This window comes from Sapajus apella, unplaced genomic scaffold (assembly GCF_009761245.1).
Source record: "Sapajus apella isolate SASKATOON/1434 unplaced genomic scaffold, GSC_monkey_1.0 scaffold1, whole genome shotgun sequence".
Taxonomy (NCBI): domain Eukaryota; kingdom Metazoa; phylum Chordata; class Mammalia; order Primates; family Cebidae; genus Sapajus; species Sapajus apella.
Window position 1 is genome coordinate 59,323,053 of NW_022436941.1, and position 14,627 is coordinate 59,337,679.

At 37.1% G+C, this 14,627-nt stretch overlaps 1 protein-coding gene across 5 annotated transcripts in view; it reads right to left on the bottom strand.

The window, feature by feature from the left end:
• Window positions 1–14,627, bottom strand: part of MSH3 (mutS homolog 3) — a 219,485-nt gene that overhangs the window by 74,322 nt on the left and 130,536 nt on the right. For all 5 annotated transcript variants that reach the window (XM_032277167.1, XM_032277143.1, XM_032277151.1 and 2 more), the window contains 2 exons: window positions 8,749–8,856; window positions 3,001–3,112 (listed from right to left, as the gene is read on the bottom strand). In XM_032277167.1, the coding sequence (XP_032133058.1) occupies window positions 3,001–3,112; window positions 8,749–8,856 (220 nt within the window). The remainder of the gene's footprint in view (window positions 1–3,000; window positions 3,113–8,748; window positions 8,857–14,627) is intronic.

Below are 14,627 nucleotides of genomic sequence, written 5' to 3' on the forward strand. Positions count from 1 at the left end.
GTAAGAGACCCTTTACCCATTCCACCATGTGAAGTGCCATCTATGAATCAGGAAACAGGCCTTCACCATAAACTGAAACTTCTGGTGCCTTGATCTTGGACTTTCCAGACTCTAGAGCTCTGAGAAACAAATTTCTGTTGTTTATGAGCTACTCAATTATGATATTGTGTTACAGCAGCCTGAACACACTAAGACACATGTTATATACTACCAACAAGTCTTGTTATGATATGAAAATGCAATATTAAACTAGATGTCATTTCCTTTCACATCCCCCTCTCATGGCCAGCCAAACGCACCATGGCTGCACACATCTCTGCCACCCTTGCTCATAGCCCAAGGTAGAATACTCTGTTACAGTCCCAACTTGCTACTATTCTGAGCTTCCTTTCTCTAACCTACATTCCAAATGCACCCCTACATCTCAGCTCTTTCACTGTCCTCAGAAAAGTTCCCTAGTACTTCTGTTTCTAACCTCCTTGCTTAACATTTCCTTCATACACTAAGATGAAACCTGGCTGGCTGTTTGTTATTCCCCTGCAGGTTTCTCATTTGGGGGCTGAGCTTTCTGCCGCATCCAACCATGGACTATGCACCTCAGGGCTCAGAAGTTCTTCCTTCCTTCCAGTTTACCACTGCCTGTCTTCAATGCAAGCCATATATAAACTTCAGGGTTCCCAATCACCATTCCTTGTAATCTCAGACACCTGGATCCCTGTTGTCTTCTAGGATGAATCTTGCTGTTATCTTAGACTTCAACATTCACATGGACAACTTTTTCCCAAACTCTGTTCCTTGATCTCTCCATCTCCAAAGACCTTCTCCCTTCTGCTACCCACCTTCCATAGCCATACCTAGGAACTTGCCATCACCCAGAAGAACACCATGTTTGCAATCGGAAAGTCAGGCATTTCATTCTCTGATACCTTCCCTCTCAAGTAACTACTCCCTACATATTAATTATTTGACCCATCACCATACTGTTTTATCCCATGTCAATGAAGACCCTCTCCTTGATCAAATTCTCATCAGGTCTCACTGAGCCGTCTTCTGGACTAGATCTCAACTTTGACCTATAAACACCTACAGACTTTGAGCAAAAATGATTTTGTTCACCCTTCCCACTTAGAAACTAGCCCACCAGCACAGTTTCTAACAGCTCAAGGCTGCATCCATAAAATGACCCCAGCCCCACTAAAAGTACCTGCCTGAGAAAGCTCAGTGCTGCCAGGATTCACCATTCCAGCCAAAAATTGGTGATAGGCAGCCAGATGCTGAAGCCCTTCTTAGAACAGTTACCTTTAGAAAGCTTGCAATTATAAATACATTTTCTGCCCCTTTGGGATGTAAATCTATCACCCAGAATTGTCTTCTTAAGGACCAGAGAGCTATTCTTTGAAATGTGGTATAAGCGGCTGGGCGCGGTGGCTCACACCTGTAATCCCAGCACTTTGGGAAGCCGAAGCGGGTGGATCACGAGGTTAAGAGATCGAGACCATCCTGGCCAACATGGTGAAACCTCATCTCTACTAAAAATACAAAAAATTAGCCGGACGTGGCGGCACATGACTGTAATTCCAGCTACCTAAGAGGCTGAGACAGGAGAATCGCTTGAACCCAGGAGGTGGAGGTTGCGGTGAGCTGAGAATGCGCCATTGCACTCCAGCCTGGGCAACAAGAGCGAAACTCCATCTCAAAAAAAAAAAAAGAAAAAAGAAAAAGAAAAGAAATGTGGTATAAGCAAACAATTAGTAAATCCAGATGGGTTTCACATTACCACACCTCACTTGCTCTCCTTCCCTCGCTCATTTCCTCTCCCTGTTCCCTCAAGCTTCCTTTAAATCACCCAGCCATCTATACCAAAATGCAGTCAAGTTCAGTTCACAATGGACTCTTCCCTATTGCAGGAGTATTACTGAATAAGATCAATCCTTACCACTGCAGTGCCCAGCTCCATTTATCTTTGACAATGGAACTCACACACCCTGCCACAACTTCACTATTTTCCCCAGCTTCAATCACTCTCTTGCTAGTATTCTTAATCTTTTAGGGGGAAAAATGTAAATTTCTTGATATAAGTGAACTGGTCTCTTCCTTATCTCTGAACACTTCTTTCTTTACACTCTGCACTCCGACCTTACTCACCATCCTTGCATTCATCCTGTTATGTCTCGCTTCCGGCATCTGCCATGCTGGTTCTTCTACCTGGAATGCTCCCCTTCACTTCCCTGGCTTGCACTGATTCATTCTTCAGTTGGTATCTCATCCCTGGGGAACATTCCTCAATGCTTCCCCGCCGTTGGGTTAGGTAAACCTGCTACCTATCCCCAGGCCACCCTGGTCTCCTCTATCATGCCAGGCATTAAGCTGTATTGCACTAGCCTATCTTCTCTGCTATACCACAAGCTCTGTGAGGGCAGGGAAGAGTTCTTTCTTTCTTTTTTTTTTTTGAGTTCTGTCTTCTTTACCACTCTCTGTTCCTAATCTTGCTTTACCTGAGACGCAGGCACTCAGTAAGTATGTGTTAAGTGAATAAGTATTTAGGATCATTCCTGTTACGTAAGGGAAATCCAGCCCCTAATGAAAATTCTCATCACTGGAATCTGCAGAGGCATCTCCGATTCTTTCATAGAAAGAACATCTGAAAATAGTCACAGTACAAAGGATGTAACACTACATGCTAATACGAATTTGCAAAACTATGGTATAATTCCAACTCTATTTGCTTATTGGGTATTTACAAATGTAAAATATTTTTATTGGGTTACCTAGGATAACTAATTAGAACTAAAGCGTTAGTTACTAAATCTACTGATAATCTTCCATTGAAAATAGCACCAATTCCACATTTGGTGGTAAATATAAAACTATGTCCAGGATTAGCCCATTTAAAGCCAAAGTTGAAATTTGGGTAACTTTTAATTATAAAAATTTTTCTTTGGTATTTAAAAGTTTGGGAAGTTATTGTCAACTTATTTTTTGGCATAATATAGTACTTACTGATAAATCTGTACTATTGGGAACATATTGATCTTGTTCTCCCAGCAACACATCAATCACAGGGTGCCTTCCATTTTTTATTAAGATTTTTCTTTCTTCTTGTACAGTTGGTCTGCAAAAAGAAGTATGTTTCAATTTACTAGGCATGGAAATAGCCTTTAAAAAAATCTCTAAGATAGCATGAAAAATTTCAGTGCTTCATTTATACAACAGAAAACAAAACTTTAAACATAGATTTTAAGAACATATGTCCAGAATAAGGCCTTGAGTACAAAAGTTAAATTGGAACTATAAAATAAAAATTGGGAAAACATTTATTATTATAATAGTGCAATGAAGCACATACTTTAGAAGGGTCTGGGCCAGGTGTGGTGGCTCATGCCTATAATCCCAGCACTTTGGGAGGTCAAGGTGGGCAGATCACAAGGTCAGGAGATCGAGACCATGCTGGCCAACATGGTAAAACCCCGTCTCTACTAAAAATACAAAAATTAGCTGGGCGTGGTGGCATGTGCCTGTAGTCCCACCTACTCAGGATACTGAGGCAAGAGAATTGCTTGAACCAGGGAAGCAGAGGTGGCTGTGAGCTGAGATTGTGCCACTGCACTCTAGCCTGGTGACAGAGTGAGACTCCATCACACACACACACAAAAGGGTTTTATAATGGCTTCATCTTTGTAGTTTACCTTTATAAGGACTTTTTTTTTCTTTTGTTTCTTCCTTTTTTTTTTTTTTTTTTTTTAAAAGAGATAGGGTCTCACTATGCTGCCCAGGCTGGAGTGCAGTGACTATTCACAGACACAATCATAGCATGCTACAACCTCAAACTCCTGGGCTCAAGTGATCCTCTTGCCTCAGCCCCTTGAGGAGGCTGGGACTATAGGTGCATGTCACCATGCCAGGCTTTATTTTTCATTTTCCTATTACTGTCTGAGATCAAACCAATATTTTCATTAGTAAAGATAACAGTTCAGATTACTGCTACTTATTTTCATTAATGAATATAATAATGTAAATCAAATAACATTATTTCTAGATGTAATTATTAATATAAACTATGTGTTGGAATTGGAAATGAATTGACCTGAAATTTTCATACATTGTGTAATTAAAACATCTTTCTATGGTCTTTTGTATCTTTTACTTTGATACAAAAATCATTTTTGTTGATTTGGTGTTGATAAGTCTAAAAATGAAAATATTTTACAATTATGGAGCAAAGATGACCATCTTTTACAAAATTATGAGCTTTAAAAGATTTCAAAAACTTTAAGTATTTGCATTTTTGTTGATACAAGGGTGAAAAGAATCAGAAATAATGAGCTCTAGAACCTGTTAGATGTGTATTGATATTTGGAATTTAGTATTTATGAATGAATATGTTCCAGGTGCACTGTTGGTCTTTATGTTTTTTTTTAACAAAACATCTACATTTGTTTCATCTACAGTTTTAACTGTGTCTCTAAGCCCCTCTGAGCCCTGCCCTACTCTCAGCTCTCCTTCCCAGAGGTTACTACTGAGACCAGCTTGGGTGTCTACCCTTTCCAACCTTCTTCTGTGCATTTATGTTGATATATGCATCATACTTGTTGTGATTTCTTTAGTAAAGTCATCCTGTAATATATCATTCTGAAACTTAAAAAATTCAATAGTTAATCCTCAGTTACTATACTGAGTTAACCCTCAGTATACACACACAAAATAGATTTTACCATTTACCATCTGTATCCAATGTACTCCTTTAAGGTCATTTCACAAATAATTTTACAGAAATGTGAATAAAGGGATAGTAAAAAAAAAAAATCAACCTCACGAAAATTTTTAATAAGAATTTAAACACAGCAAATCTCAAAGTTTTATTCCATATTTTCCTGGTTTTCAAGGCATATATATCTGAAATGAGTAACACATTCTGAATGTCATTGCTCATCAGCTGTCAAGCATGCACCTGGAACATATTCATTCATAAATACTATATTCCAAATATTAATACATTTCTAATAGGTTCTAGAGCTCATTATTTCTGATTCTTTTCATACTTGTATCAATGAAATGCTAATACTTGAAAGTTTTGAAATCTTTTAAAGCTCATAATTTTCTTAAAGAGAAGATTGTCATCTTTGCTTCATAATTGCAAAATATTTTCATTTTCAGACTTATCAACACCAATTAGAATAATCAAATGAGTACTTTTATTCTACTTCATCTATATCCTTTCAATCTCCTGTCTGTCTACCTATAAATTGTACCTAGTAAATTTTAGTGAATAAATATTATGAAAGATAGAAACATACTATCACGTCTTTCAACAAAACAGAATAGTCCAGGTTTTTGTCACCAAATATTTCATGATGAATGTTTCCTATTGAATGACTAACTGATGAGAATAACAGGGTTCATTTTGCCCTTACAAATACATTATTCACATGCCAATTCTTCAGTTTGAGAAAACTCACCTAGGATATTGTCTGAGCATTCAGAATCTCAGATTTTGCTGATATATGAAATTTCACCATCATCAAGAATATCCAGAGCACTGGTTTCTTTCTCTTCACATTCATCATCTGATTAACCTAATAACTGTGAAAGGCCTCTGCCAATTTTTTTCTCTTTGCTTTTATGGGTGAAAGATGGAAAATTCTAAATTTTCAACTGTGTTCAATGAAAGTGAGAAGCAGATTCCAACCGTGGCATCTGCACTTTTCTTTTATACCTTCTTGGGAGATGATGTAACATGGGCAGTACAATAAGAAAACAGAAGGATGATGTGACAGTGATTTCTCCCCTCACTCGTGCATCATCATTCTCCCATTTTCTTTTTATTTTAGACTTTTATAGCATAATTGAAACAATTGATAAACAATATTGAAACAATTCTCAAGACGATGAAATAACAAAATGTTCCAAGATATAGAAAAAATAAGATCACTGAAGATCCCAAAATGCATCTTACATTTATAAAAGAATCCAATAAACCCACATGGCAAATGTAAGACAGAATAAGTTTTACTCTTCTTTTTAAAGGAAAAAAAAGTAAACTTTGTCTTTGTTCTTTGGATGGCCTTTAAGAAACTGAAATTAGGGTCAATATATCTTTATAGTTTCAGTATACTTAAGATCACTTCTTGTCAGATTTTCAGCATTCTGTCAAAGCTGCTACACAGATGAGTTAGTCATTTTCCACTGTTTTTTTTTTTTTTTTTTTTGAGACGGAGTTTCACTCTTGTTACCCAGGCTGGAGTGCAATGGCGCGATCTCGGCTCACCGCAACCTCCGCCTCCTGGGTTCAGGCAATTCTCCTGCCTCAGCCTCCTGAGTAGCTGGGATTACAGGCACGTGCCACCATGCCCAGCTAATTTTTTGTAGTTTTAGTAGAGATGGGGTTTCACCATGTTGACCAGGATGGTCTCGATCTCTTGACCTCGTGATCCACCCGCCTCGGCCTCCCAAAGTGCTGGGATTACAGGCTTGAGCCACCGCGCCCGGCCCATTTTCCACTGTTAAACACTTAGATTGCATGCAAATTTTTACTTACAAATGATGATGCAATGAATAATTCTATACATGTCTCTGACGCAATGAACAATTCTGTACATGTCTCTATGTGTACATGTCCAAGTGTTTTCCAAAGCTAGAGTAAATTTTTAAAGTGGGATTTCTAAGTCATAGGGTATACATATTTTTTATTTTAATAGATAAGAGTAGATATACCAATCTAACTTCCTACATGCAGGATATGAAAGTTAACTTGTTTTCTCATACCCTCACCTAGAGTTGGTATTATTAAACTTTCTAATGTTTGCCAATGTAATAAGTGAACAGTGTTATCTCACTGTTTTAATTTGCACTCACTGATTACTAAGATTGAACATCTTTTCATCAGTTACTGGTCATTCATTGGTCTTTTTCAAAAGCTTAATTCCTACCAACAACCTCCTTGAGTTCTTGACTCAGAACTTTAACATGTAACCACATTTCTGAACTTTCTCATAATACCAATGAATACTGTTTTCCTAAATTATTCTTCTTAAATATATCTGGCTAATAAAGTCCCAAATGCTCTCATGTTTTGCAAAGAAGGCAACTACAGGCCAGGACGGTGGCTCATGTCTATAATTCCAGCACTTTGGGAGGCCAAGGTGGGTGGATTGCTTGAGGCCAGGAGCTCAAGACCAGCCTGGCCAACATGGTGAAACACTGCCTCTACTAAAAATATGAAAATTAGCCAGGCGTGGTGGCACACGCCTGTAATCTCAACTATTCAGGAGGCTGAGGCAGGAGAATCCCTTGAACCTGGGAGGTGGAGGTTACTGTGAGCTGAGATTGCACCACTGCATGCAGCCTGGGCCACAGTGAGACTCTGTCTCAAGAAAAAGAAACAAAAAGTGACTACAGTATCTCTTGAGTAAATAATTTGAAATCATCTGTTGGAGAAAGACACTTGAAGTTATGAAAAAAGGATATGTTTTGGATTTTAGAGTATAATTTTGAAGACAGGATTTTAAAAATCTAGGTGGGTTATAAATTCACTGTAAAAAAAAATGAAAGTCTTTGTCACATCAATTTTAAAATAAAATCCTAGGTGCTCTGCCAAGTGAAATCAATATATAATATTCATGACACTGATATGATTTACCAGGAAGATTTTCATTTTGAAACAAAATTTTAAGTGACTTACTCTGTTGCTATCAAAATTATATAATGACAAAGCACTTCCTGGTAGAACTGGACACAAAGGATTACTCAGAGCTGGGAGGATATACTAGGATAGAACAGGCATAGCAAGAAAGACAGGGGAAAGCATACTGATGACATCTATGGCAGTGAAGTGGAGAATCTAGATGCTTCCTGAAAAGAAAACATTTGAACTTGAACAAATTTATTTATTTTATTTTACATTTTTTAATTGTAGCTCCTTTTTTTTTTTTTTTTTTTTGAGACAGGGCCTGGCTCTGTTACCCAAGAGCACAGTGGCACTATCATGGCTCACTGTAGCCTCAAACTTCTGAGGTCAAGCAAACCTCAGCTTCCCAAGCAGCTGGTGCAACTACAAGTGTGCACCACCACATCCAGCTAATTTTTTAAATTTTTGTAGAGATGGGGTTTCAATATGTTACCCAGGCTGGTCTTAAACTCCCTCGTTTCAAGAGACGTTCCTTCCTCAGCCTCCCAAAGTGCTGGGATTACAGGTGTGAATCACCACACCCAGCCTTACTTTTTCTTAAGTATATATAAACTCCAGGTTTTGGAAGACATACAACTTGTATGAAAGCTGTGTCTGAATTTTAAAGTTAGATTTTTTTGATGTTAACATCCTTATGAAAAAGAGAATAAACATTCCATGTTGGGATGTCAATAAAAAATAGTGGGATGAATATGGGCTCTTAACAAAAGGAACAGATCACAGAAATGCCCCCCCAGCCCCTATCTTCTCAGTCTTTTCTTGACTAATCAAACTTTTAAAATAATAAAAGTGTTCAAGTGAAAGCTAATAAATGAAAAGAGTGCTCAAACTTTATAAAAATGTCACCCACATAAACTTTAACATCTGCTTTCATTGTACTCAGAGCAAGCAAGAAAGAAATTTGTTAATTTTCAAATCAAGCTATATATGTGTGACATTCAGCTTTCCCAAGAGTCTAATACATTTGAGTAATTTTAATATTTTATAATAAAGACACTATAATTAATTGAATAATGTCATCTTATCCAAAGCACTGATAAAGGGGGAAATGAAAAGTATATTACCTGCAGTAATCTCCTTGTTTAGCGACCTTGGCCAGGGAGAAAATGCAGTCAATAGTTGCTAGGTGATGCACTGCTTTACACAAGGAGTGATAATGTTCACTGAATTTCCTATGGAAGCAGCAGCAACAACAAAAAGGTGAGCAAACTGATTTCTTAGACCTATAATAGCTCTACAACAGCAATCACTTTATCAGCTAGTGTAAGCATACAGAAGTTTAGCAGACATTCCTAACAGTTAAGAGAGATGGAAATTACACCGAACAGCTTTTCTTTTTAATATAATAACTAGATTACTGAGGCTTTTTTGTTTTGTTTGGGATGTAACTACGTAAATTTAAAACAGTTTCTATGTAAAAATATCAGCTATTAAGAACACATCACAGATTTTATCTGACCCTGACATTTGAACTTAGACATAACACAAATATAGCAGTCATTTTTATTTCGCTTCAATAACAACATGAACTACTCATGTGGGTCAGCTTCCCTTGTGCTTCTCCTTCATAGCATCCTCCAAACCTGAAATTACAGTTTCAATACCTTTCTCTCACACTAAAATGGAAGCTTCTTGAGAGCAGACTGTCTATCTGATTAACCCCATTGTAGACCTAACATCTAGTTCATAATGTTGTCATAAATAAACAGTGTAATAAATATTTATTAAAGACAAGGGGAGAGTTACTTTTTTCACTTATCTTCAGTTATCTTATTAGTAACGCATATAAAAACTAAATTTTAGATTTGTTTTTTAAAATACAACGGTCATTGCCTCAAGCCTTTGGCTACTTTATAATACCTGTTGATCTAAAAGCTTAAATGACTTTTATTGAACAATGTATTCAGAAAACATACATGAATGCTTTTTTCTTTTCTCTTAAATTATCCCATTATCTCATATTATAGTATTTTATGTCAATATGTGTAATATTGTACAAATTGTGGACATCTGTATGTAGTGATCAATTGTGGATGTTTGAAGTGTACATAATTAAACTACAAAAAGGACCCCAAACTTAGTTTTTAAGAATGGTCAGTATAAAGTATCTTTTTAAGTAAGAAGAAATATATAGCTGAGCTTAAATCTTTATAGTAACTACTCTGCCTCCAAGAGAGATTAAGACATTGTTCAATTAAAAAAAAATTTTTAAGTAGGTAGTGATGTCACAAATTCTTAAAAGATTGGAAAATGAGAAAATGTATTAAGTAAACTAACTGTAAACAGGTCCAAAAGAAAAGCTGAAGGGAAAACAAACATTTACTAACCAAAGACAATGAAGAGGTCACTATATTTTTTTCTTTATAACAATCATAAAGGTAGGTCTTCATTACCTAAGTTTTACAAATGAAGTTCAGAGAGATAAAGCAGTTAGCCTAAAGCAACTGAGCCTAGACTCAAACTGTGCTCTTCCTATCACCCTACCTCAGTGCAATTTTATAGACGCCTACTGGCATATTTCCTTATTTTTGTGCATACACAGAAATAAAATAGAAATAAGTTATCTACTTTCTGTATAATATCTGAGTGTAACTCAGACATTCTGTAAAAATGATCCAAAAACGAAGAAAATGATGACCAACAGACAATAAATACCTCTCTTAAAAAACATTTCTCTATTGTAGTGTGGGTTTCAGAAATGTTTAGACTTAGTCTGCTTACTACTGAAATTCAAAAGTTTCTAGAGTGAAACTTGAAAAAGATATCCAGATTAAGCTGCTAAAATGAGGGACTGTTCTTATATAATCACTATGACTTTTTAAAACTGTAACTTCTGATTTTTCTAGTATTATTAGAATAAGATATTGTACATAAATGACTTTTTCCAGATACTAGAAACAAAATTTTAACTATCCAGCTTCATTTGTGTTTTTTGTGAACTGAAAAATATATTCACAGTATACTATATACTTCTTTGCTGAGTAGACAGAACATAATGAATATAACTTATCTATTTCTCATGGAATTAAAGTTCATCAAAACAAATAATACAATTCCCACTAACGGTGTTAGAACCGGTGCAAAATCCCAAACACAAAAGGGACAGGACCCTCGCATCCGATAGGCAGCCCTTAGTCACTACTTTAAAATGTGGAGGGAAGTGGAGATGGTTAATGGTTCCAGAAAAAAAAATAGAAAGAATGAATAAGACCTACTATTTGATAGCACAATAGGATGACTATAGTCAATTATAACTTAATTGTATATTTTGAAATGGCTTTTTGTTGAGACAGAGTCTCGCTCTGTTGCCCACGTTGGAGCGTGGTGGTACTATCTTGGCTCACTACAACCTCCGCCTCCCGGGTTATAGAGATTTTCCTGCCTCAACCTCCTGAGTAGATGGGATTGTAGGCTCGCACCATCACACCCAGTTAATTTTTTTGTATTTTTTAGTAGAGACAGGGTTTCACCATATTGGCCACTGGTCTTGTGACCTCATGATCCTCCCACCTCCGCCTCCTAAAGCACTGGGCTTACAGGCGTGAGCCACCACGCTCGACCTGGAATGGCTTAAAGAATGTAATTGGATTGTTTGTAACCCAAAGGATAATAGCTTGAGCGGATGGATACCCCCATTCCCTGGGACATGCTTATTTCACATTGAGTGCCTGTATCAAAACATCTCATGTACCCCATAAGTATATACACCTACTATGTACCCACAAACATTTAAAAAAATAATTTAAAAAACAATAAAATAAAATACTCCCTAGTTTGAAGATGGCATATGTTGCACTCACCTAACTGTCCTGGGCGTTTAGAGTTAGAGCCACCCTAAACGCTGAGTGGCTGCTCACTGACTTTGCCTTGTTATTTATTCTTTATTATTATCATTTTGAGATGTAGTAGTCAAGCTCTTTCACCCAGGCTGAAATGTAATGGCACGATCTCAGCTCACTACAACCTCCACCTCCCAGGTTCCAGTGATTCTCCTGCCGAGTAACTGGGATCAAAGGCGTGCACCACCATGTCCAGAGAATTTTTGTACTTTTAGTAAAGATGAGGCTTCCCCATGCTGGCCAGGCTGGTCTTGAACTCTTGGCCTCAAGCAGTCCACCTGCCTTGGCCTCCCAAAGTGCTGTGATTACAGGCGTGAGCCACTGCACTTGGCCATGGCTTCAACTTTAGATCTGACCACTCATTGCCCTCGTGCACTGTGGTGTATGCTGTGTCTGTTCTAACTTCTAACTCATCTGGACCTCCTATCTAGCAATCCTCTCTTTTGCCAAAAAGCAGCCACAGTTGGTGTTCCTTTCCTTGGCTGACATGAGTATCAAAGCTTTGGCACTAACAAATGGTCAGGTCTTTTTTGTCACTCTCTTTCCTTCCTTCTCAGGTCCTGCCCAGGTCCTCAAGACCCTAATTAGCTACTACTCAGTAGCCTGACTTGAGGGTAACTGTCTCTGATGATCTAATTTTTAAGATGAAAATGAGTTAACACAGCTCTTAGTAGGTCCCATTTCAGTGAAAACAACAAAAAAGGAAGGAGGGATAAAGTAATTAATTTGATATGAACAACAATGCTCTTTCTAATGTCAATGGTAAAAATAAGATGTGAATAAAATGAAAAATTATCATAAACCTATAACATCATCATAACTCTTTTTTTTTTTTTTTTTTTTTTGAGACGAAGTTTTGCTCTGTTGTCAGGCTGGAATGCAGTGGCGCAATCTTGGCTCACTGCAACCTCTACCTCATTCAATCAATTCTCCTGCCTCAGCCTCCCGAGTAGCTGGGGCTATAGACGTGCACTACCATGCCCAGTTAACTTTTGTATTTTTGGTAGAGATGGCATTTCACCATGTTGGCCAGGATGGCCTTGATCTCTTGACCTTGTGATCAGCCTGCCTCAGCCTCCCAAAGTGCTGGGATTACAGGCGGGAGCCACCGTGCTTGGCCCAGCATCATCATAACTCTTAAGGAAGCTTTGTTTGGGTCAGGAGATCAAGACCATCCTGGCCAACATGGTGAAACCCCGTCTCTACTAAAAATACAAAAATTAGCCAGGTGTGGTGGCATGTGCCTGTAGTCACTGCTACTCAGGAGGCTGAGGCAGGAGAATCGCTTGAACTCAGGAGGCAGAGGCTGCAGGGAGCTGAGATAGTGCCACTGTACTCCAGCCTGGGTGACAGAGCCAGATTGTCTCAAAAAAGAAAAAAAAAAAAGAAGCTTTGTTTGACTTCTTCTTGGTCTTTATCCATTTGATACACTTTGCCAAACTTCAAAGAGATTATTTATAATTAGAAAAATAATAAGCTGAAAAATGGTCAATGCAGATAATGATCTGATAGACTGCGTTTACAGCATAACAAGCAATTTTATCACTATGCTACCAACCAACTTAAGGATGAAGTCAAGGCACTATGATTTAATCTCTGGCCAAAAGATACTGCTGGGCCATGGGAAGCAGATGAAGGCACTTGGGTTCTAAAGCTGTTAATGATGACTGGAGAAGTTTACCATCTCTATGATATCTGATATTATGCTCAATGATATCTGAAGTTAATAGGAGTTGAAAATATTTTTTTATTTGCAAATGAATTTCTACAATTTTTTATTATATGATTTTATAATTCAATGTTTACAGAATTTGCAATTGAGACAACTACTGAATATCCACAGTCCATCTTCTAGAATGAAAAAAAAGAGAGACATGTTTTAAGGGAGGATTTAATCCACAGCAGTGTCTACAGCCTTAATTTCTGGTAACATTTTGATCAAAAGTAATATGAGTAATGCACAACAATTAGCACCACAGTAAGTGACAAATATATTTGTAATGTTGGTATTTAATCCTCTGATGTCAGGTTCATGGAAGTTAATCATTTTTTTAATGATATCATAGTCACACCATCTGGTACCTCAATAAATGATGTACATAACAATGAATACTGCACTCAAGTGGGGGCTCTAGCTGCAAATGCTCCAAATTTTCAGCCAATATTCTTTTTTTAGATACAAACTTTTTTTTTTTTTTTTTTTTTTTTTTGAGACAGAGTCTTACTCTGTCACCCAGCCTAGAGTGCAATGGTGCTATCTCGGCTCACTGCAACCTCCTCATCCCGGGTTCAAGCAATTCTCCTGCCTCAGCCTCCTGGATAAAAACTTTAATACATTTTTCTTATTTTGAAAGTAGTATATGTACAATACAGGAACTTCTGAAATCATGTAGACTCATCCCTCAGTATCCACAGAGGATTGGTTCTAGGACCCCCTCCAGATGCCCAAATCCAATATGCTCAAATCCCTTATATAAAATGATAAAGTACTTGCATATAACCTATGTACACCCTCCCATATACTTTAAATCATCTCTAGATTACTTATAATATGTAATACAATGTAAATGCTATAAATAAATAGCAGTTATACTGTACTGTTTAGGAAATAATGACAAGGGGAAAAAAAGCCTGTATGTGTTCAATATAGATGTTACCATCCTTTTCATTCCTCGAATATTTTCAATCTGCAGTTGGTAAATCCATGGATGCCGAACCCACAGATACGGAGAGCCAACTGCATTTGCAAAGTAAAGAAATTAAAATCACCAGTACTCCAGAAATCAACAGTTATGTTTTGAGTCTATACATATAATATATATGTTCATATGTATATATGGATAGATATTTCTCCAAAGATATACACATGGTCAATAAGCATATTAGGAATACAGTAAGTATATATATTTAACCTTTATAAATATAAAAGTTTGTATGCTGTGTGTTATGTGAATATACACACAAAAAATTGTATCATAGTTTGACTCTTCTACATCATTTTCTTCACTTGGTAATTAGAATATCACATTCTTCTGTGATGTTATATTTACTGTTAGCTCACTCTTCACAACTCTCAATTACAGCCTAGGGATGATATAATAAAA